This window comes from Tauraco erythrolophus, chromosome 6 (assembly GCF_009769465.1).
Source record: "Tauraco erythrolophus isolate bTauEry1 chromosome 6, bTauEry1.pri, whole genome shotgun sequence".
NCBI lineage: Eukaryota > Metazoa > Chordata > Aves > Musophagiformes > Musophagidae > Tauraco > Tauraco erythrolophus.
The window spans coordinates 4,736,358-4,758,684 of record NC_141470.1 but is presented as its reverse complement, the minus strand read 5'-3'; the positions used below and the strand labels follow the sequence as shown (position 1 = coordinate 4,758,684).

Below are 22,327 nucleotides of genomic sequence, written 5' to 3'. Positions count from 1 at the left end.
ATCACCACTGCTGAGGTACTTGCAGCTTCTGCTGATGGGGGTACCTGGAAGAAGACCCCAGTGAACACAGTGAGCGACCAGGCAGAGCAAATCGGCTCGCAGTCTGCTCACTGCGGTTTCCTACCTGTGCCTCTTTGGCAGAGGGAGGGAATCCATGAAAACTCTGACCAAGACTCAAAGAAAACGTGGAAAGAAAGAATAAGGCCAACAGCTGCTGCCGAACTGCTGCTCTGCATGAGTCAGTGACTCAAAATAACACGTCTGAAAAAGAAACTGGTTCTCAGGGTTTTACCTAAAAGATGTAGGAAACAAAATTTGTGCAGTGTGTGATGTCTGCTAGAGTGGCCACTCAGGGTTAGACCACACGTCTCTAACCCTGTGTCCTCTCTCTGACAGGGGCTAAAAGTGGCTGCTCAGAAAAGCACCTAAGAAGAGGGCAAACATATCTGGTGCTTCCCCTTTGTTTGTTTTGAACTTGGATCCTGCCTGAATCTTCCCTGTAGTTCTTACACGGAAGTTGGAAAGTTGATCCCTAGCCAGCTCCCCCAGTACACTTGGAGTTTCGGAGACCTCTTTTTTCTCCTCTTGCAGTGTCTCTTTTCCAGGCTGAGAAGTTGTAGCTTCATTCCTTACTCAGAAGCTGTTCCACACCTTCAGTCATCCTTTCTGATCCATCTATGAACTTTTTTTTTTCAGTTTGGCGACATCCTTTTTTAGACCGAAGAGGCAAGAACTGCACATAACACTTAAGGAAAGGGCAATCTGCTCCCAAACCAGAATTAACTCACGTAAACTATGTTGCTGGATTGCTTCTTGCACTGCAGTGAAAAACACAACAGCCTTTTTTATGAGCCTTCCTTTTTTTTTTTTCTCTGAAAGTTTCTTTTGCAGTGACAGTGGTATCTGTGGTCTGGGAGGCAGTGGGATGAGGAATGCAGCAAGGTGGAATACACAGCCTCCGAGCCCTGCTGCAGATCCAGAAGGTCTGATTGCCTCCTTGGGCTTTCTCCCACAATGCTACCTCCTAAAGACCTGTTTGTAGGCTATTTTTTTTCTGAATGCTTAATGCCACATAGTGCTGTCCATGCTCCAGCATGACTCCCATGGAATTTCGCTGCAGATGGGAGCACTCAGCTCTTGTATAAATCAGACCACAAAGTACCAGGTTGGGCATACAGAAAATGAGAAAGAAACTTGTAATTATCATGTATATAAGGAAGAAATTTTTTCCATTGAGGGTGGTGAGGCACTGGCACAGGTTGCCCAGAGAAGCTGTGGCTGCCCCATCCCTGGAAGTGTTCAAGGCCAGGTTGGATGAGCCTTTGAGCAACCTAGTGGAGTGGAGGGTGTCCCTGCCCATGGCAGGGGGGTTGGAACTAGATGATCTTTGAGGTCCCTTCCAACCATTCCATGATTCTGTATTTCCAGCAGCTTAAACAGTAAGATCAGCCAGCAACCTGGAATCTTATTTTTCTTTATCTATTCCTTCATTGGAGGAGGACACACATAAAAACCAGCTGCTTTCAGTACATAACCTTGATTCATTCCCAAAAGGAGTGCATCTTATCAGCAAGATCTTCAGAGTCCATTTGGAAATAAACGGATATGTCATCCTTAAAGTTCTAAAGACAAGGCTGACACAGAATTGCATAGAACTAAGGATTTATAGGCAACTGTAATTCTTGAATTTCATGGCTTTGCAGTCTTATCATAGCTAGAGATGTAATTTTAGCTAAAAGTGTGAGATCTCAATGCTTTTCTCTGCAAAATATCCTTTACAGAGTTGGTGTAAAAAATTGGAACTCTGGCATGTTAACCAACTCTTTAAGGAAACTGTAAGAAAAGGATTGTTACCTCTAGGAGGCAGCATTTTATTGCAAATACACAATTATAATTTGGTATCTGACACTTCAGAAGCTTTTGAGGCTTTTCAAATCTCCTGTGATTATATAAAAAAAACCATTCCAGTAGAAAATAAATAAACATTCATTTGCAGTGGAACTACTTGTGCAAAAAGAAGCCCTGCTTCTGCAGCCAGCGAGAGCAAATTCTCGGGTGAAATGGAGATAGTCAGGTACAAAAGGAGTAGAGCTCCATGGAAAAGCAGAATATCTGGGTTGTTCATCTGCTCTCAGCAAGATACCCTCCCTCATTTAGGAAAACATTTGCTCATTCGCTTAACTTCACCTGCTGATTGGGAACACACTTAACCCTGCGCTTGCCACTTCACTGAACAATCCTTTCCTTTCAGTTGCATGTGCAGTGATTTATTTTTCTTTCTTTCTTTCACCCAGGTGCCCTGAGCTGGAGCTGACATTTTCTTTCTGAGCCTCTATTATTTGAGGTGCTAAGACCTCAGCTAAAGCAGTTCACCTGGTGAAACATGTACACTGTTTTTCTGCTGGGCTTTGTGGTGTGACGTGACTTTCTAAAGCACAGCTGCTTGTCTCTTTGCAGATGGCCCTTTGGTGCTCCCAGTAGAATTGTGATTTTTTTTAAAAAAACTGCCTCACACATTAATACTCTTTTAACATCCCAAGTGGGCCCTGTGTAAACATGAAACAGCAGAGGACACCACGTTGGTGGTGTCATTCGCTGCTAAACATCAGTTCAACTTGTAACTGAATGAAAACAGACCCCTTACAAACAAGCTGCACAACACTATTCTTGATTTCAAAACTTCTCACGATGGAGGACCCTCCACAATCCCTCAGAAATTGCCCCTGCTGAAATTATGCCCATCGTTGGAAATCTGCAACGTTTCTACTCTGAGATTGTCTGGCATGAGCTTCTGGTCATTAGCTCCTGGTAACCCACGGTTTGCTCAACAGAAGAAGAAGACCTCTAGTATCAAAGATTTATTCCCCAGCTGGATATTCAGGATTTTGATCCACCTGTGGATCCCACTACCCTTCCTGACCATGTTTGGTTTTTGGCTCCTTCTCCCTCCTTCCTAGCATTGAGCCTCCCACCTTCTGGGAGTACTCACCCAACGTTGCCACGAGGGATTGAAGAGCTGTATCTCAAGCAGGTTTACAGTGGTTGCTGGTGATAGAAGGTACATGGCAGCCTCCTGAAACAGGTACACAGCTAGATTTTCTCCACAGATAGGTAAAAATCTTCTGATTTTTTCCATAGATCTCTCCTGAGACAGATCTTGGTCTTACAGGTACTCCTGCAAGTCTGGAGGCTTCCAGAACTCTATATCCATTAATAACAGCTGAAGCACCACAACTTGAAGCTTGTTTTCTTGAGGTCGGTCACTGTATATATCCCTTTTAGAAAATAATTCTTTGTTCTTCTCTTAATTACTTCATTTACTTGATTTATATTTACAGGTCCGTTTCAGTGACAGTGATGGAGGGGCCAAGCCCACATTCCCCTCACAAATCTTCCTTCTTTTTTCTTTTTGCTACATAGAAATACGTAGAGACAACTGCTTTGTCTTTATAGCACTGCAAAAGATTGTTTCAGTGGTCTGTAATACTTCAGCATCTGGTGAAGGAATACTTCACTACTTGAGGGAAGACTAAATCCCTTTCTTAAAGCATTTACAACCTGAGGTAACAGTGTACAAAAGCATAAGGAGGTAGATGCAGTCATTGTAAGCAGGAGGCTTTTACCTTCACTTTTGTTTTTGTCACGCTTTGTTTTCTTGTTAAAGAAATGCATGACAGCCATCTGTAGTTTTCTGTCATTAACTGACTATTTCAGTGCCCAAAGTTGGGTGGTGTAAACACCTTGCTATGATCTAGCAAGCTATTTCAGACCATCATCCTGTTCAAACTGTCCCATTTCTGTAGTGTAGAATCTCAGAATATCATAACAAGTCAACACAAGTGAAAACTTGAGCTTACACCTTCAGGCTAAATCTGACTGTTACAAGGATTTCCCCGCAAAAGAAGAAAAAAAACCACTCTCTTTCCCATTTCCATCTGTTAACTCACACTTCTGCCTGGTGAAATGCCTCAGTGAGAATCAGGGTATTTGCAGCAAATACCCACCCCTGACAAAGTGGGCCGAGTCAGGGAAAGTAGTGTGCAACCATCTTTCATTCAGATGCAATGTATGTCAGCTTCTCCTTGTCATAGTGAGGGATTCTGGAACTTTAATTTATGTCTTCTAATGCCAGAATAAAAGTTGCAAATCCCTGACCTGCTTATTCGAGTGGTTGGCAATTGCATTAAAGGGCTTTTTTCTCGTAAGGCGTAAACTACAACCAGGCAGTACAAAAGCTCTTGTAATTCTCCATGTGATCTGTGCTACCAATTCTTCCTTCAGAGAAAGCCTCTTTCATACAGCCAGTGGACAGAAGGGCCCAAAATATCAGTGGAAAAGCTCACAGCAGGAACAAAGAATCTGTAAGCACCAAAGGTCGTGCAGTGCCTCATATTTTGTCATCACAGAATATTCATATCTGAAGTATCAGGAGCTGAAAACCACGTCTATGCTTTTGTCATTCTTATACATGTCTTGTGTCAGAATCTGGAGAAAATATGTGGGTAGAGTGACCATAAAGTACGTTGTCAGGCCTCAGCCTGCCCATAAAGCTTAGCTTGCAAAAACAGCCTTTCATCTTTCTGCCTTGGCGAGTCTTCCCAATGGCAGATGTGACAGATGAAAAGCTGTATGATTGTGAACAGAATCAGTGTGATATTGTGAGTCAATATCAGTGAGGTAAGGCCAGTGAGAAAGGTCATTGGGCTGTCCCCATGTTAGCCTACTTCTGCTTTAGAGGAAAAGAAGGAATTTTATTATCGGGTGTTAAAACAAGCAAGTGGAAAGCTGACTTGGAAATACATTTATGGTCCAATTTTGTTTAGAACAGGATGTGTTAAAAATAAGTAGCCATGACAGATAGATGCAGTGACGGTGTGTGCCAAAGCTACGGTTAAATTATGTATCTGTACCAGTTCCATGCATCAGTGCCCACACAAAATTCCACAATCTTTGGCCTGTCGCTTGTAGAAGCTCACATACTGCTGCTACTCGGTGTTTAGCAAGAGCTGTTTTATTTTCCCAGCAGTAGCAGCAAAAGGCTGCTGCCTGGCTATTATTATTAAAATGATATCTGATGATGATTTTGTACACACAATTTCTGGCAAGGGAAACTTAATCGTCATATATGAGCAGCTAGAAAACATCTTGGAGAGGTATACTATTAAATTATTGTCTTGCAGAGAGATTTTGATGTGGCCTCCCTTCCACAGCCTGTTGTAAGCAGTCTTTATATTTCTCAGACCAGCTTGTAGAAAACACGTGAAGATTGCATCTCATGAATGGGTTGAATGCCTTCTCCACTCCAAATCTCTGTCAATGTATTCTACCCTTAACAGCACCTTCGTCCTTTTCCTGTGGTTTTCAAATCTCAAGGGCCTCTGATCTAGCTGTGTTAGATTTCATCAGCACCTTGAGGAAGAACCCATTCTCTGGAAGAAACCAAAGGCATCTAAACAGTGTGTCCATCCTTTCTGTCCTCTTCCAGACTCTCCTCTCTTTTACTTCTCTTGAATGGTGGTGGAAGTCCGTAACAATATGATACATTCTTCAAAATCAAAAAAAGACCTCCTGGCCCTCTGGTTAAGATGTTACCTATTCAACTATGGAATGAAGTAGTTGTTAGGTAAGTCAGCAAATGCTTGCAGCAGTTTACCTGCAGCAGAGAAAGCTCAGATCAGCAGAGGTGAGCACAAGGATGCTGCTCAAGGCTTTGGAAGCTCCTGAGCCACAAAGAACAAGAAGTGAAGGGAGCGTATAGTCAGATTTCTCAATCCCCTCTACGTGACATTCTTCTCACTACTGCACACAGCAAGAGATGTGCCAGTGGCCCAGCCTGCTGTGGCCAATTTATGTTCTAGTACAGACAGAAGACAAAGCTCAAGGTTTTCCTTCTGTGGGCCGAGCTGAAAGGCTGATTTCAGTGGGCTCAGTAGCGTATTGGGGGATCATCTCTGCTTATGGAGCCTGTCGTGGTTCTCTTCTTGATGTGGGGTAGGGAGTTTGAAGTGAGTGGCAAGACGTGTGCCTGACAAGCCTGGTAGGGTGAGAAGAAGGCATGATGACGGAATGTGCACTGCATCTGTAGGGATACTGCAATGTTAAAGAAAACCTTTAACAATTAAAGTGAGAGCCGGATGTGTGAGGAAAGCTTTGTGCCAGGGAGGTGAACATGTCATCTATAATGGAACAAAGGCTGAGTGAGTTGTCATGAGTAAGATGTGCAACATCAAAAAAAATGTCAAGAAAAATCCATGGCAAAACCTGAGCTGCAGTAAGATCAAAAAAACCCGGAATTTCTAAACATTTCTGTGTACATAGCTCATTTTTTTCCGGATCCACAGGCATCAACAGTATCCCAAAATAGAAAGACAAAGAAACTCCCAGTAGAACTGGTTATTTTTTCCAGATCCTTATAAGGAATATTTTGCTTCTTGCTTATTAGTTTCACTCTGGCCCAGACATACAGTGACCCAGAATTATAATTATCTTCTGGCCACTAGGCACTCCTTGTGAAGTACCCGGAAAACGGTTGCACGTGTCATAAGAAACCCATTGATAGATGGCATTCATTCTCCTCTTCCTCAAGCTGGGCAGTCTGAGAAATAAGGCAAAAATAAATGAGTCGGAGAAAGTTAATCACTCCATCACCTCAAGAGGAAGCTGAGACGGACGTGTAGCCCTTCAGGTCTACTGATGTAGGTTCTTCTGCCGTGCTCACCAGCCCACCGCTTGACGCTGGAGTAGTAAGCAGTGTGACTAATACCCAGCATATGTTGTTTGCTCTCCCATCCTCTCCGGAGGAAGCAGCATATGTGCCAACATGTCTTGTTGGAGAGGATTTTCTGTCGTCTTTTTAAATAGAAGCGCTGCTCCGCATTGGTGCTGTAGAACGCAGCTCCGAAAGGATCCGACCCTGCGCCGTGAGGGGAAGCTGGCGAGGTGCAGGACAGTGCTTAATCCTTGTGTGCATTTGTTTCCCTGCCTCTGAGGGTTTAGAAAGTTCTGCCTGACTTACCTGCAGGCTTTCCTCTGACTATAGTGCTCTCGTGGGTGCTTCTCAGGCCAGCACCTTTTGGCAATCGCTGTCTTTGCCTTAAGACAGAAATATTCAGCCTCTTGAGCAAATTGGGAAGCCAGCCCCCAGAAATACTGCTAGAGAGCTGTCAAACATTCGGATGCACTTTCTGTGAGTTAGCTAGCAAGGCCCAGCCCCTTCTGCTGACGTCTTTCCTCTCTATCACACATCAGACTTTTCCCAGTGGAGCTGGAGAACAGACTTCAATGAAAACTGCCTGTTTGCAGCTACATGGAGATCGCAGGCACCACAGTCACTGTTTCCTCTTCCTGACCTGGAGCAGAAACTCCATCATCAGGATAGAAAGGTAGCCTTGTTGCCTAGCAAAGGTGGGATGATTTATCTCTGTCTCTAGATTGTTCCCTTTTCCTTGCTGCACAAGAGGATTGTTTTCAGACTTCCAAGGAGAATGAAGCCAGGCTAGAAAGCGGAGTGGATGTGCAAGAGCTGCTCTCCCAGGGAGGAGAAGGAGTCACAGGGTTTCCGTGCTTTTTATTCCTGTGCAGCGCAGGACAATGGTTTTATCGGCCCCAGTTATAGCCCTGGGGGCTACCTTAGGGACTGCAACGAGCATCCTTGCCCTCTGCGGTCTCACCTGCTTCTGCAAATGCAAACAACCTGGGAAAGGACTCTCAGAAAAGGACCAAGAGGAGGACCCAGAAAATACTAAGCCCAGTGTGCTTCAGCCAGTCCAGCAAGTAAGGCACAGTCTCTAATTTACTCTGTGATTTTGCTTTTAAATGCAGAGGGTGGGAGTGCAACTTCTCTGTTAGGCTACTCAGCGTGTGATTTATGCTGCCTATTTATCTGCTTGCTGTGTTCAGGGTGTAACAACACGTTCACGGGAGGAGGAGTGATGGGAAAACAGAGATGGGCTGGGTGACCCACCGAATTATCAGAGCGGGAGACAGCTGCCACACTGCTGAAGAGAAAGCTGATAATGGCAAAAATAGGGGAGGAGGACTGGAAATGCTGCTTAGCTGTCAAGCTAGATCACAAGGGAAATAATTTCCTGAGGAGAGAGGACTGGAGTTTACCAGGTGGCACACAGCATTGTAAAGAGGAGATGACTCCTGCTGGGATCTCCTATAGCAGCTATTTCTCGAACTCTATTCACGATATCTTACGGTTCCTGCAGGATAGTTCCCTGTCAACAGCTGGTTTCCTGTGAAAACCATCCCTCCTCCTCCCTCTGCCCCTCCGACTGAAGGGATTAATTATGTGTGAAGTTACACCACGGTGTTGAAATGATAATAAAATGCAAGTGAAAATCTGGAGTGTGATGACTGGACAATCTCATCACACTGTGAATTGCTTTTTCACTTACTATAAGAGCAATGTGGAGCGTGGATAACGTCAGGCATCCCTGCGTGATCCTTCTTTCTTATTAGAATCCAAAACCCCTGATTTACTCCTAAGCTTAGTGCAAGAGAGAGCAAGGGGAATTAGAAGAGCCTCCTAATATACTTATTAATGGGAATTTCTCCTTCAGAGGGAAATGTTGGAATGATTTCCTTGATTGACTATGGTCTTTAGCACGAGCTACAGCACCGATCAGTCTCTGAAATGATTACCTGTTGGCTATTGCTTTCGATGTTTGTATGTGCCTATGTCCTTTTCACTTTCTTCTGGCCGTTCGACCAAACGTTATGCCATAGCAGCCAATTCCAAAGGCCAGTGACCCATTGTATAACAGTCTTTGTTGGCCATTTTAGTTATCTGAGCTGCCCATTATTTTTGTATTCTTAAAGAGTGTAGCAGGAGTCCTAATTGAACTTCTTGGTAATGTTTGTAACTACATATTCAGTCTCTGGCTACCACTCTTAGGCTCGTAGTAGAAAAGAGCCCCGGCATCCTCATGCTCCTGTTGCACTTTGTTGTGAGGAAAGATGACCAAATCTACTAATCGTATTGTAAGATCTGGTGCACAGACACAGAACTGCATTATCAGAGCTTCTGGTTGCTGGGGAATGGGAGGATGGCTCCACTGACCGTGGATGAACATCTGCACTGAGCTTAGGACTTCTCAAGAGATGGCTGCTAATTCTGAGCGTTCATCCCTGAGCACGGTGGATACCTCCGAGTACCCGTTTGCGTTTTCCTAGGATGAATTTCACCTGCTATTCTGTTTGACAGGTTTGTCATGTCCTTTCCAGGCTCTTTTCTAACCCGTGGAGGGGATTCGCCAACTCTTGGATATAAGGATGTACAATTATGCTGAGGTTTTCCAAGTTTGCTGTTAAAATGAGGGAAAAAAATGTAACTTTGACAGTCATATTATTTTTCATAATATTTTTTCTAGCTGTTTTCTGGAACAACGCTACCCACAGATAACTTTACCATCAGTCTCTTTCTACAAGAGACTTTGTGTTGTTACAATCTTCTAGCTCAGAAACCTCTCAAATCTTTACGTTAACTCCATCCTTGGACGGGACATTTTTCTTCTATACAGTCTTTTGAGAAACATCTTGGGAAAGTGTTAATCCATCCCGGAGCTTGTCCTCTGGGGTGTCATCCTGCTTGCATGACTGAAAGCAGTCACCAAGCTCTAAGTCACCATTAAGTCCAATTAAACCTTCAGTACCCAGCAGCTATTAGGTTATGGTCCTCACAATATTTCTACATTCATTAAGTTTTGCCATAATTTAATCCAGTATTTGACCAACAGGGGATCAAATTATTCAACTCACCCTCAGTGTATCACTTTTACCTGAGTGATTGTATTATTTTAGCATCGTAGGCTTCCTAATTGGAAGTATTAATTGGAAGTATTATTTCTAATGTTACTGTTTGATTGTTGTTTTTTTTTGTTTTTTTTTTTTTAAATAAATCTGGCCAAATTATAGCAGCGGAATGAACATTCTGTCACAGAAAGTGCAAAATGTTCTTAGTTTGCCTATTCCGTATGTTTAACAATTCTTTCCAATTGAAATAGTTTTCTCGCCAGGAACATGCATGCTCCTATGCTGTCACCAATTCAGAACCAGCCTATATATCTTGAAGGAATGAATCTCAAATTGAGTTCTGAATTTATGAAGTTTTATCATCTGTGCCTGTGTTTATAAATTGCCCTGTCGGGACTTTTTTTTCCGACTGCATTAGTACACTGCGTGTCCTAGTCAGTGCTTGACACACTGATTCTGATAAACAGAGATGACAAAAGAAAGATGAAGCAAGACTGCATTTTATTCACTTGGCATGTCTCCCATGACAGTGATGCTTGTATTTGCTATAGACAGAGGCTCCCCATGGACATGCCCTGCATACATGAGGAGGAAGAGTTCCAACACAAAGACACATCCACAGAACAATTCAAAACTGCTGTAAATTTGCGAAGTCTCAGCAAAGTGTGCAGAGTGAAAATTCCTAAACACATCCAGCAGTGGCAACAATCCGGTGTGCTGTTTGAGGGACGCTGGGCAGGGACCCAAAAGGGTCAGTTGCAGCCTCCTTGCTACTTTTAGTTTCTTTGCTTTCACGCATTTTATGCAGAATTATCTGAACTCTTCTGGTTACGTCTTTATTTAAGATGCTGCTGCTGATTTACAAAGGGAACTTCCATAGGGCACTGCTATGTAACTAGATTAGCAGACAGCACTCGGGAAGAGAGCTGGCAGCAAAAATAATAAACAGAGGCAGATGCAGTTGGAAGAGGGGGTGGGCTCGTCCCACTGCGCTTGCATATGTCTCTCATCTCTGATTCTGCAGAGCAGACAGACAAGAGGAATATTTAGACCCAGTGGAGCTCTTAGTTGCCGCGTGCTGATGGATTTCCTGACTAAATGTCTGGCTTTCAGCAAGTGGAAGAAAAGCTTGTAGTAACGGACCCTCACATTTGCATGGTGTTTTTCATCCCGAGGGATCCCAAAGCGCCTCACGTGCTAGCAGCGCACAGCGAGGCGGGCACACGGCTCTGGTGTGGTGGCCAGGGACTGGTAGGGCAGCAGCCAACCTTGTACAGCAGCTTCAGGAGAGAAGGACCAGAGGGGACGGAGCACCACGGCAGGCACTGCATGTGTGTTACATGTAATGCCTTTGCAGAACAAAAGCAACCTGTTTTTTCAAGCTGTTGTCCAGTGCTCCCCAACACATTTTGCTTGGTTGGTCTGCTTTAATTTTAAAAGAATAGAAAACTTTTTAAGGTTTGGATGAGTAATGTCAAATTTCCTATGTATTTTAGGACTAATGAGGCTCACATGTCTAACAGAGGGATCTCACCGACAGACCCGCACCCTGTGGCTTACGTAATGCCCAAACTCAGCTGAGTGCTCGGCGGGGACTGCACACAGTGACATCTGTCTTTCTCAACCCACTTCTCTTTCGGAGCCCTTAAAATTAGACAAGGCAAAATGTTACGTTACATGGTGGGCTTCCTAAACACTGATGCACTGGCTGGCTTGAGAAGATGACCTAATTAGTTCTTTACCACCGCCAAGTGCATGTAGCCATAGTGCCATGATCTCCATAAGCAGAGGATGACCAAAGAGCTCAAGTCCAAGATTGCTCTCTCTCTCTTTGGCATTATTTCTTGAGGAATAGGTATGCTCCCTTAGGACATGTGAACTGGGACCACAAAGCCCCAAAACAGACAAGTGCTTCAGGGCATCATCTACATTCATTATTAGCAGGAAACAATGAGACTAATGAAAAACTTTAATTACAATTAGGAACGTTTTCTGGCTCACCCTCGATCTAAACAACACAGAATAGGTTGGCAGGCAGTGGGGTTGGAGGGAATCCCACTGCACAATAATAAACCCAAATGGCAGTTTTACTTCTGCTTTTTGTCTTTTGTGTTTTGGAAACATTAATAAAATCTGTTGCAAGGGTCAGGGTCATTTGCTAGTCAGCTTTTGTTCTTTCCCGTTGATGAATCCAAATATAAACGAATCAGCAATGATTTTGGTTGTGAGCAGACAGGATTCTTTCTTGGGACATAAGGAAAAGAGGACAGTTTTATTCCACTAAAATATTTTTCTTGTTTTGGGAGAACAGTAACGCCTTTGTGACAACCTTTGCTTGGGCTGCCTGAGCACTACACCATCTTTCAGGTTCTTCTGCTCATTCCCTGCTCACGATTCAGCAGGGAATTGAAATGTTAAGAACAAATTTGGACATAAATTCAAATTTCAATTCCAGTATAATAAAGAGGAAATGTGTGTCTGAGGGTCACGTGGAGCTCTGGTCAACAGAGCCAAGACATAGTCCAAGAGGCTGAGATGACCAGTGTCAACTACTCTTTGTATGCCATTGCAGAGCTCATTTGTTCAACTAGTTCTCCTTTGTCTCATTACACCATGGTCATACTTGCCCCAAGTGACTGTACCGTGCCTTTGCCTTTCTAATGCTTACTACATACTCATGTAAAATGTTCTGAAATCTGTGGGTGGCTCTTGATTTTGGATTTGACTTCAAACATTAGGGTAACAAATACCTTAATCGTAGCAAAACGAACTTCATGGTTGATTTCTGTGCTAAGATAAAACCCAGACTTAAGAAAGATTAACTGGTACAGGAACGGAGGAATAATGAAACAATAAGAAAATATCTTTTTCTTGTTGCAATCAAACACCTGTAGAGGAGTAAATCTGAAAAGACATGCACCAAGTAGAAGGGTATCAGCTTTGGCAAGAAAATCTCTGGACATACATACAGGCAGTGGTTTCTACAACCCAAGAAGCAAGCATGGTTAGAATGACCAGAGGCACCGTCTTTTCTTCCTTTGCCTCAGCTCATTTAACATTGAGAGAATCAGAAGAATTAGTCTAATTAGTGCAAAGTAATAAACAACATTTTAATTTTCAGTTCAACGTTAAGAAAACTGCAGAGCCAGTCCAGCCTCGAGCACTCCTGAAGTTTCCCAACATTTATGGCCCCAAACCAGTAGTAACTTCACCTGAAATTGTTAACTACACGCAGTACTCCCTGAAGACAACAGAAGAACCAGCTACTGCAAAACAGAGTGGTTTGGATGACAGCAGGATGAAGATACAAGTCAACGAAGAGCTGTTTGTTCTCCCTCAAAACGGTAGGAGCATTGGGTCTTCAGACTAGTGATTGCTTTTCTGGGTGTAGACCTGTAATACTTCTGAGCATAATGTGGTTGTAGTTAGAGAAATGAATGTGAAGATGAAGACATGGGGTGCTTTTCGCTCTCTTATCATGAGCATTGTAAGCGAGTTCTGTCTTCAATGCATGTGTTTAATAGAAAGTAGTCACGGAGCTCATCAGGACATTCAGATAACAAAGCTGTGGTTGTGTCTGGTTGTAAATTTTTTTTTACCTAAACAACTTTTGTGTTGAAGAATCAGGCTCACTGGAGGTAGACATTTTGTAGAAAAACATATATTTAGTGTAGCTTTACTGAGAGCAGTTGGCAGAGTATGGGTGAAATATCTGGCCAAAACTAGGCAGAGTATCTCCCCCAGGACAAATGCTAGCTGTGCAGCAGCTGTCCTTGTCAGGGACATTGGCAGGAGAGGTGTAAGCTTCTACTTTATTTTCTCTGCTTCTTTTTTTCCACCCATTTGGTGAGATGGTCTTGGCTTGTTGCAATGTGCAGTGAAACCAAAGGTTGACACCTCAGACGTTTTTGCCAGACAGAATTCTTGTTTTCCAGCCAACCCAAAGGGTAACATGCCAAAGCCTGTAACATAAGATAGCTGGAGCCTGAGAGAAAATACAATGTTAATTATATACATCAGGCAGCACCTCTGGGTTGCTTCCATACTGATTTCTACCTTCACCGCTGTCTTTTAACAGGATAATTGACTTTTATGGTTACTACATTAATAAAACCTTCCTGAAGATTTTCCAGAGACACAATGCCATCTGTCATGATTTTTTTTTTTTAAGAGAACTGGTTTTAAGTTTTTTAAAATTGCTTGAACTGTTTTTAAGTTTTTTAAAATTGCTTGAGATTATATTTTTGTCCTTCTGGGAGGACGATTGCTGCGTTCACCCCTCCACCCTGAGACTTGTGAGCATGGAAAAGAAGGTACCATGGGAAGCAGCTGCATTGGAGAAAGAGACTGTCTGAGCCATATCCTGAGGTGTCAGGGAGAGCATTACAGGCTGGAGAACCTGAAGGGTGATGGCTGCATGTAGGCTAAAGCTTTGTATAAGTGTATTGGTGTAAGTGCCTTTCTGCACTGCTAATGGCACAGGCAAGTTTGCTTTCTGCTGTGCCTGATTTCACAGCTCAAGTGTTGCTGAAATAAAGCAAGAATTGTTGTGTTCTCCTTTCGGTGACACATGGAACTGGTCTGGACTGTGGCTGAGATTTTGGGGAGGAACTGTGCTGGTCCCACTATTGTTTTCTGTGTGAATCAGAACTGACCTTGCAGATAACAGATTTTGATGACAAAAAGCTGTGGCTTCCCTTTTAGTCTTGCAACTTATTTCTTGTACTCACATTCAAAATCACACTTGGAGAAACTGCCTCACAGCTTCCCAAGATCATGATCTTCAATGTGGCCAAGCACTATGTAAACAGATGTCTTTTGCATCTTCTAAGACTGTGCTGTTAAAATTAAAAAATGTTTAGAGAAGTCTGAACTAAGGCAGAGTTGTATGGCAGCTCAAAAGCAGACTCAAGTTCTCATTCCAAAGAACACAAGATTTAATTCACCAATGTGATTTAAAAACAATTTAAAACAATATAACAAATAATGAGTGTAGTTTAGATGCCTCGGCCTAGGCACAAGGTGAAAGAGTGAGTGTGTGAACCATCTTAGAGCACAAGGTGATAGAAAGCAGAAATTTTGTCCAAGTGCTGTATAAAGAGCTGAAAGCGTGAGAAAACAGAGCAAAAAGGAGATATGATGATGGAGGAAGGAACATAAATGATATTCCTGCATACCAGGTGCAGGAATAGTAAGACATTTAGAAAAGTTGAGTCAAGACAGGGTGGATTCGTTCTCCTTGGAAGGTGAAGACCTGCTTGCTAAAGGGTTTTTTCCAGTTGCAGGTGTAGTAAAGGACGTGTGTGTCACGGAACACTTGAACCCCGAGCAGGCAGCCAGCTGTAACCAGGCCCCGGAGCTGCGCTACTCGCTCGTGTACGATCAACAACAAGCCGAGCTGCGAGTGGCCCTTCTGGAAGGTAAGGGGCAGAGAGCTTCCACTGGTGATTCTCCATCTGGAGGGTACACGACACCTCTTGATTCTATAGAGGGCTCTCCTTCCACCTTAAAATCAACACGTGTCCCCAGGACCACTGGGTCTTTCACCAATTCTGGATTTGCAGAACAGAAATACCTGGCAATGTCACTGCTTGAAGGGAGCGTGCAGGGCATAGTTTGGGAACAATTGTTTGCACAGCTCAGAAGTCAGGAACCAGGATGGGCTCCTCCAGTCCCAGACATGGTGCAAAGCACTCTCTTCTTTACGTTTTTTAACTGGGGGGCAGAGGGAAGGGGGTTACTCTCTCCTTCCTCTCCGTAACTTTCATTCTTCAACTTGACCCACTCCCTACTGCCTCGTCCTCCAGTCAAGTCAAAGGCTGAGCTGGAGGTACCAGACTTATCTTGCAGGCCACTGAAGAAGGTCCCTCTGTCTGTGCCTGGCCGGGCGGCAAGGCTCTGTGTCACTCTCTGCAGTGGGAACTGACAACTGTAACAGCTTCTCCGCTCAGGGCTGGAGCATCATCAGTTCCTCTGGGAAAGTAAAATAAGCTGACTGAATAATTCATGCACAGTGCGGATCTCTGTGGAAGCCTAATCAAATCACACCCTCTAAAGTGAGAATGGAAAAAAGTGCTAAACGGCAGCCGCTGCTGTGGGCTGCCTGCCAGCAGCAAACCCACAGCTTCCCTCCAGGGTGGACACCTGCGCCCGCCTGGGTGCCCCACTGCCACCTCGGCAGGATCCAGCTCTGCTCCCCAGCTCCTCTCCCCTGAGGAACCAGGAGACCCCTGTGAACCATGATACCTGGAAGCTCAGGAGCAGCTGTCCTGGGACTGGCTGCAGCAAAGACTTCAGTGTTGCCCACAAAGCCATACTGTTCCATCACCCCTTGGAGGAAAGCGTGCTGCTCTTGCTGCGGAGAAGGCAGTGCAATTCTGTGGATGCAACTGAAGAGGAGTGTGAAATGCCATTCTCACTCTAGGCTTTTCCACATAAAAGGGATATAAAATCAGGGATTAATGTCTTTTGACACAGATCTTTTGGGCCGTGGGATGGCTTCTGAAAGAGTCATTTAGCAGAGGTTGAACAAGCAGAATGTAATAACCCTTAGACATATCCCACACTGGCCTGCAGGGATGGATGTGTGCCAAGAGGGAGGTCTCTCCCATCTCTGATGTCTGTGACTGACCATCCTGCTTTTAAAGCCTTTGTAGGAAGCCTTCTTCGTGTGCCGAGGTAAAAGTACATGAGAGCCTCCCACCCCTGTGCCATCCTGTGTCTCATCTCACTGCTGCTCTGCATCTTTCAACAGACCCTGTTTCCCTGAACTCAGATGTTGCTCTCCCAAACACTGACGGAATCTTTCTGCAGTGGCAGAAGGATAAGGACATTGTGCAGCACGAGGAAAACACCACCGCACGGGCTCACGGCTTCGTCTGCCCCGTGCAAGCAGGAGCAGGGTTCAACGTCTATACAGCTGTTTTATTTTATGGCTCTCATGAAACAAGCCATTTAGCCACAGATATTTCAGGGCTGTTTTGTTTTTTTTTTTTTTGTGAGATGACCTTATAACCAATCTTTCTTTTCCAGCTATGCATGGCAGAGTAAGTGGGGACCAAGATGCTGGCTGCCACTGCTACGTACTGGGCACACTGGTGAGCAAGTCCGGTATAGCTGAGGCCCAGACAGAGCTGAAGAAGAAAGTGCTTCACACCCTCTGGGAGGAAGTCCTGCGATTCCCATTAACAGAGGAGGAGATGCCAGAGGGGACGCTGACTCTCACCCTGAGAAACTGCGACAAGTTCTCCAGACACAGCATTGTGGGGGAACTCAAACTGAGCCTTGCTAACATGGAGGAGTCCTTCGGGATGGCCCAGTGGGAAAGGCTAAAGACCCCAGAGAAGGTATGGACTCAATCTGTGCTGGTAGTTCAGAAACTAATGATTAATTGTTCAGCCAAGAGAAGCCCTCTATCATAGAATCATAGAATGGTTGGGGTTGGAACGGACCAGCTTTGTTTGGAGCTGGGTTTAGAGGGGTGATGTGTGACTGCAGAGGTCACTCAGCACTGCTCTGTGTGGTTTGTAGCTAATCATTTTGGAAAGCAATCAAAGGCCCATCAACCCAGCCCTTCCATCTGCAGCTCCCAGCAGTTAAGATGTGTCAAAACTCCCTCTCCTCCTCCCTCAATTACATGACAATCTGACACTGATACCTGTAATTGAAAGCCTAGTCTAGGAAAAGTTACGTGAGTTTCTGTGAATTAGCAATGCGGGACAGTGGTGGTAAGAGCTGGAATACCGGAGCGTGCCTACGGAGCAGGACAGAGGGACTCTGCAGAGCTGGGTGCGGGTCATGCATATGGTGGCACCCTGGGAGACTTAATCTAGGAGAGAAGTACATTGGCAGGAATGGAATGTTTGACTGAAGATAACTTATCTTTACTGGGATCCATCCAGCAGTGCTATTCATTCTGGGAGACATCAAAATATCACTAATTGCATTGCCTTGGTTTTTTAAATGTCAAATTCTCCCTTTCCGTCCATATCCACACCTTCCCAGCTGCACAGACAGGGAAAATAGAGGGAAGGATTCCAACAGCCCTTGAAGTCAGTGCAGGGAATGATGCTTCATGTTCACTAACTTCTTGCACGTTTCCTCAGGAGCCTTTTCCCTGCCATGAACTAGATTGTTCTTCTAGCAGCAGCAAGAAGCAAAACACAGTTGTGAGCAACGCAAAACACCACCGGCATCGTTGCTAAGCACGCTGAAATAAATTATTGCCCGTCACTATCAAGGATGAGGGCTCTCCACTGAGTTGGCCGCAGACACAGAGTACAGTTAGCCCTTCTGATTTCCAATAATGCTACTTTATCTGATTGCCACTTGAATGCTAACAGGGCTGGCCACTCTCAAAAACCTCTGGCAGAGAGTGAGGCAGCACAAACAAATAGGTGGTCTGAATCAGTTTAATAAACTTCAAGCACGAGGCTAAATATTTGCCTAATCGCTGTTGAAATGAGTTTCCCAGTCTGCTGCTGTAAAAGGAGATGGCCGAAAGAAATGATTCCAATATAATGATTTAAATTCCTAAACTAAGATAGATGGAGCCCCCTCTTCCTGCACCCCCAATCTGCTGTAGAATCTGCTCTGTAGGCAACACCCAAGAAACAGCCTGTCCACAGCAATGGTCAGTTGTCACCCAAGTACAGCTGATGGAGTCCTGACATAGTGGGGGCTCTGCCTTGGTCCAGCTTCACAACTACGTGCAGAAACAGGGCAGCACTCGTTTCTTCTCCAGGCTGACAGTACTGCTGAACAGTGCCCCAGTTTGTGCTGAGGATGTGCAGTGAGAGCTGAATTTGCGTCATCTGGGACCGGAGAGAGCCAACCATTGCACAGATAGCTTACATGCAGATCCTGAACCGCTCATCGGGAACCAGAGCGGGAGGGGGTGAGGAAGAGCGGATCAAAAAAAGAGGAGCTATTTTTGACAGCATCCGTGCAGGAACAAAGTCACCGGGCTTTGTTTAAAGTCGGATATTTCCTTGAAAAGCCACGAGCTGCAGAAATTTCATTCCTACCTTCTCAGTAATTCTCGCACACAGAAGGGAAGGAGCTCGGAGGGGAGCTAACAGCCAATGTAAGTAATGTAATTAGCATTCAGGAATTCATGGACTGCTGTGAGCAATGCAAAGCGGAGATCAGGCAGACTGATACCCTTATCTTGTCTTCCTTCCCTCCCAGGGCTTTGCTAATGACAGTGATGATAGTGGCTCCTTGCCGTTGCACCTTCCCTTTTGTGATTTCACCGTGCCCTGAACACGTAATTCATTGATGATTCCCTGATGCTTTTTATCCTTTTCGCACAGAAAGGAAGACCCGAAGCTCTGGAGGTTGTGTGAATTTGCAAAGTAGCAGCACAAAGTGCAGGTTATGGATTTAATAGGGGAAAAAAAACCCAAACAAACTAGAAGGAGGGGGAAGGAAAACTACCTGTCTTGGTCTTTTCATGCAAAACTCCAGCAGAGACCAGTCATTGTAGGTTTTGGGCTTTTGTGGATCGAGGCTGGTCAAAAACTTGATCAGAACACGAGGAGCTAGAAAGCCATAAGCACAAGACGTGACGTGTGTGTTCAACGTGTGTGTGTGTTTCCGTGCCTGCGTACGTGCGTGTGGGTGTGCACGTTTACAGAGCCCTGCCACCCCCTGCCATCCCCATCTCCACTTTATCTGTCTGTGCCTGGAGCTCCTGGAACCACATTCTAGCCCGGAGCTATAGAGTGGGACCTGGTGAGATGCGGAGGGGATAAATAAACAAAAGCAGCTCATGATTTGCCTAAAGAGTGGTTTTGGATTGAGGTGGTATTTGTATTTGTCCCTCCAGGAACAAACAGCTATTCTTTTGTAGTGGACATGGAGCCATTTGAATCTGCCTCTGGTTTTATGTGTGGGGTTTTTTATGATCCACTTAGCTTTAGGACAGGGTTTATGTAAGTGAAATGCATGTGAGCCCTTCCTTGCTACCTGACTGCATGAAAAAAAAAAGATTTTCTCGGGCTGATTTGGGATTGAATTCCAGGCTTCCTTGCTAATGGCCTCCCACCTGATTTGTGCACGACAAATAAGTCATTCAAACCAGACAGCGATGACAGTCATGTTTTCTGGAGAGTCAATCAGCTCACGCGGAGCGTACAGGGGCCTGTCCTTGCCTGTTGTGAGTAACTGGGTGAAAACTTAATTTGAAATATTTATGGCTCACTTAGAAGCCAGAGTGCAGAGCACAGAAATGGCCTGGAGAAGGGCTGGCTGTCCTAAAGCGTGTAAATCACGCTAAGGAGTCCAAAGGGAGTCTATTGACTTGACATTGGCTTTCTGGGACTCTTCTGGGTCATTAACCTCACACTAAACCAGATTTCTGTCACAAGCTCCGACTTGCCAAGAGAATAACTGCTCCCCTTCCGCCCCTCGCCGCAGGCTGGCAGCTCTGCACGCACCGGCATGGCCCTTCTCTCCTTTCCTCGCCAGTTCCTGAGGAGGAAACGGCGCTGGTCTCCCAAGGGAGAGCGGTGGCCCGTGTGGTTACGTCCCTCTGCTTCCCCCTCCGGGGCTGCTTGTCCAGGGCGAGTGGGAAGGAAGGGGAGAAAGGTCAGGAGGCTAAGAGCCAAATCACTTAATGGGAAGAAAGGGAGAGAAAAGAGAAGAGAAGAGAAGAGAAGAGAAGAGAAGAGAAGAGAAGAGAAGAGAAGAGAAGAGAAGAGAAGAGAAGAGAAGAGAAGAGAAGAGAAGAGAAGAGAAGAGAAGAGAAGAGAAGAGAAGAGAAGAGAAGAGAAGAGAAGAGAAGAGAAGAGAAGAGAAGAGATAAAGTGTGGCCCCTGAAGTGAATACCCAGCCACAAAGGAAGAGTACTGAGCTGAGCCCATGGAGGATTTCAGGTCGGTTGGGTTTTTCCCGTACCAATTAAAGGTGTGGGAGAAGGTTCAACTCCAGCTCCAGGGTCTGGCTGTGTGGCACAGACCCAGGTATCGCCTACTCTTTGCCAGGGAGCCCGCCGCTCCTGCTGGGCAGTGTGGATGGGGGTCCACGTCTGGTCAGAGCCTCCTCATGAAAAGAGCAGCTGAAATGAAGAGTGAATTACGAGAAGGAGAAGCAGGAATGGAAGCAGGGGACATAAAAAGGGCAGCTAGACAATCTCTCAAAAAAGGAGTATCTGACTACTTGCGTGTCGTTCAGTCCCACATCCTCTTCTTCTGACTAAATATTCCACCAAAAGTAGATGGTAGGAAGCAGTTACTTTCCAGCAGCAAAACAAAGCAGTAACTCACATGATGGGGGCCTTATGAGTGGAGGAGCCCTCTCAGACATCTTTGCCAGGTTTGTTCTCATCCAGTGTAACTGGAAAGATTGCCTGTACACAGACAGGGAGACAGCTTGATCTTCCACCCCTCACCTTGTACTATTTACTTTTCCTAATGTTATGATCAGATTGTATAAAAAATTAACCCTTCCTGTGTCTCCATTTCCAGGAGCCATCTACGGGCCACGGGGAAGTTCTGCTCTCTATCAGCTACCTGCCAGCAGCTAACCGCCTGCTGGTGGTGATTATTAAGGCTAAAAATCTGCATTCCAAGCAGCTGAAAGATCTACTTGGCAATGGTGAGTAGAATAGCAAGAAAACAGAGACTGTTGTTTCATCCGCTATGTAAATCTTGAAAGTGGCAAGGGCGATGGTTGGAAGAAAAAAAAAAAAAAAAGATGCTTAGCTTAGAAAGCCAAAGAGATTTGAATAATTTCTAAAACATGAAAACCAAACTCACCAAGATGTTTCTTCTGTTCTCTCTCTCAGCTTGATGTCACCAGTTAAAATGCATTCATTTTGTTGCATGCTCATTAATATGGTGTCTCTCTCCACTTCCTGCACAGATGTTTCTGTCAAGGTGACACTGAGGCATCAGTCCTTGAAGCTGAAGAAGAAGCAGACCAAACGTGCAAAACACAAGATCAACCCTGTGTGGAATGAGATGATCATGTTTGAGGTGCCTCACGAGCTCCTGCGTGCCTCCAGCGTGGAGCTGGAAATGCTGAGCCAGGATGGTGCTGGGCAGAGCCACGTGCTCGGCAAGTGCAGCCTGGGCTTGCACGTTACTGGCACAGAGAGGAACCACTGGGAAGAAATGCTGAGGAACCCCAGGAGACAGATAGCCATGTGGCACCAGCTCCACATGTAGGCTCATCTTGATTACTGCCAACCAGATTTCCACCAGGCCTCTGGACCTGAGTGAATAAACTGCATTTCACTTTTCACCTTCCCCTCCACAAAATTATTCAGCACAGCATTCTTCTTACACCGCCTCCTCTGATTTTCTTGCCTCATCCTAGCGCAGGAAACTGTCTGGAATATATATTTAAAGGACAATCTCCCACCTAATCAAGTGGTTCTCTCAAAAAAGCTATTTGGCTGCCTGGATGATTTGAATTAATTTTATTAGCCTGCCCACTGTCATTTCTGTGAGGTCCTTGTTTCTGTAGAGGAGCAGAGGGGACTAAAGGTATCATGGAAATGTAAGCCGCACCTTGGCATCCGGCATTGTCACCCAAGTCCCTTGATGAGTGTTGACTCCATAAT

General features: G+C 45.0%; 1 protein-coding gene across 3 annotated transcripts; it reads left to right on the top strand.

The window, feature by feature from the left end:
* The first annotated feature begins 7,590 nt into the window (after positions 1 to 7,590).
* On the top strand, positions 7,591 to 21,929 carry SYT13 (synaptotagmin 13). Of its 3 annotated transcripts, none has more exons than XM_009984522.2 (6): positions 7,591 to 7,773; positions 12,881 to 13,103; positions 15,045 to 15,179; positions 16,792 to 17,105; positions 21,228 to 21,357; positions 21,625 to 21,929. In XM_009984522.2, the coding sequence occupies exons 1-6, from the start codon at positions 7,591 to 7,593 to the stop codon at positions 21,927 to 21,929; spliced, it is 1,290 nt and encodes a 429-aa protein (XP_009982824.1). The 3 variants fall into 3 exon arrangements, with proteins under 3 accessions (XP_009982824.1, XP_086469964.1, XP_086469963.1); XM_086613838.1 differs by having other exon boundaries at positions 15,039 to 15,179; XM_086613837.1 differs by having other exon boundaries at positions 15,006 to 15,179.
* Positions 21,930 to 22,327: the final 398 nt, after the last annotated feature.

What these genes read in the sequence shown, in the direction of transcription:
- SYT13 (XM_086613837.1), top strand. Translation starts at nt 7,591, where the DNA reads ATGGTTTTATCGGCCCCAGTTATAGCCCTGGGGGCTACCTTAGGGACT. An exon ending in GTTTGTTCTCCCTCAAAACG is followed by an intron (nt 13,104 to 15,005) that starts GTAGGAGCATTG and finishes TCTCCTTGGAAG; the next exon opens with GTGAAGACCTGCTTGCTAAA. An exon ending in GCGAGTGGCCCTTCTGGAAG is followed by an intron (nt 15,180 to 16,791) that starts GTAAGGGGCAGA and finishes TTTCTTTTCCAG; the next exon opens with CTATGCATGGCAGAGTAAGT.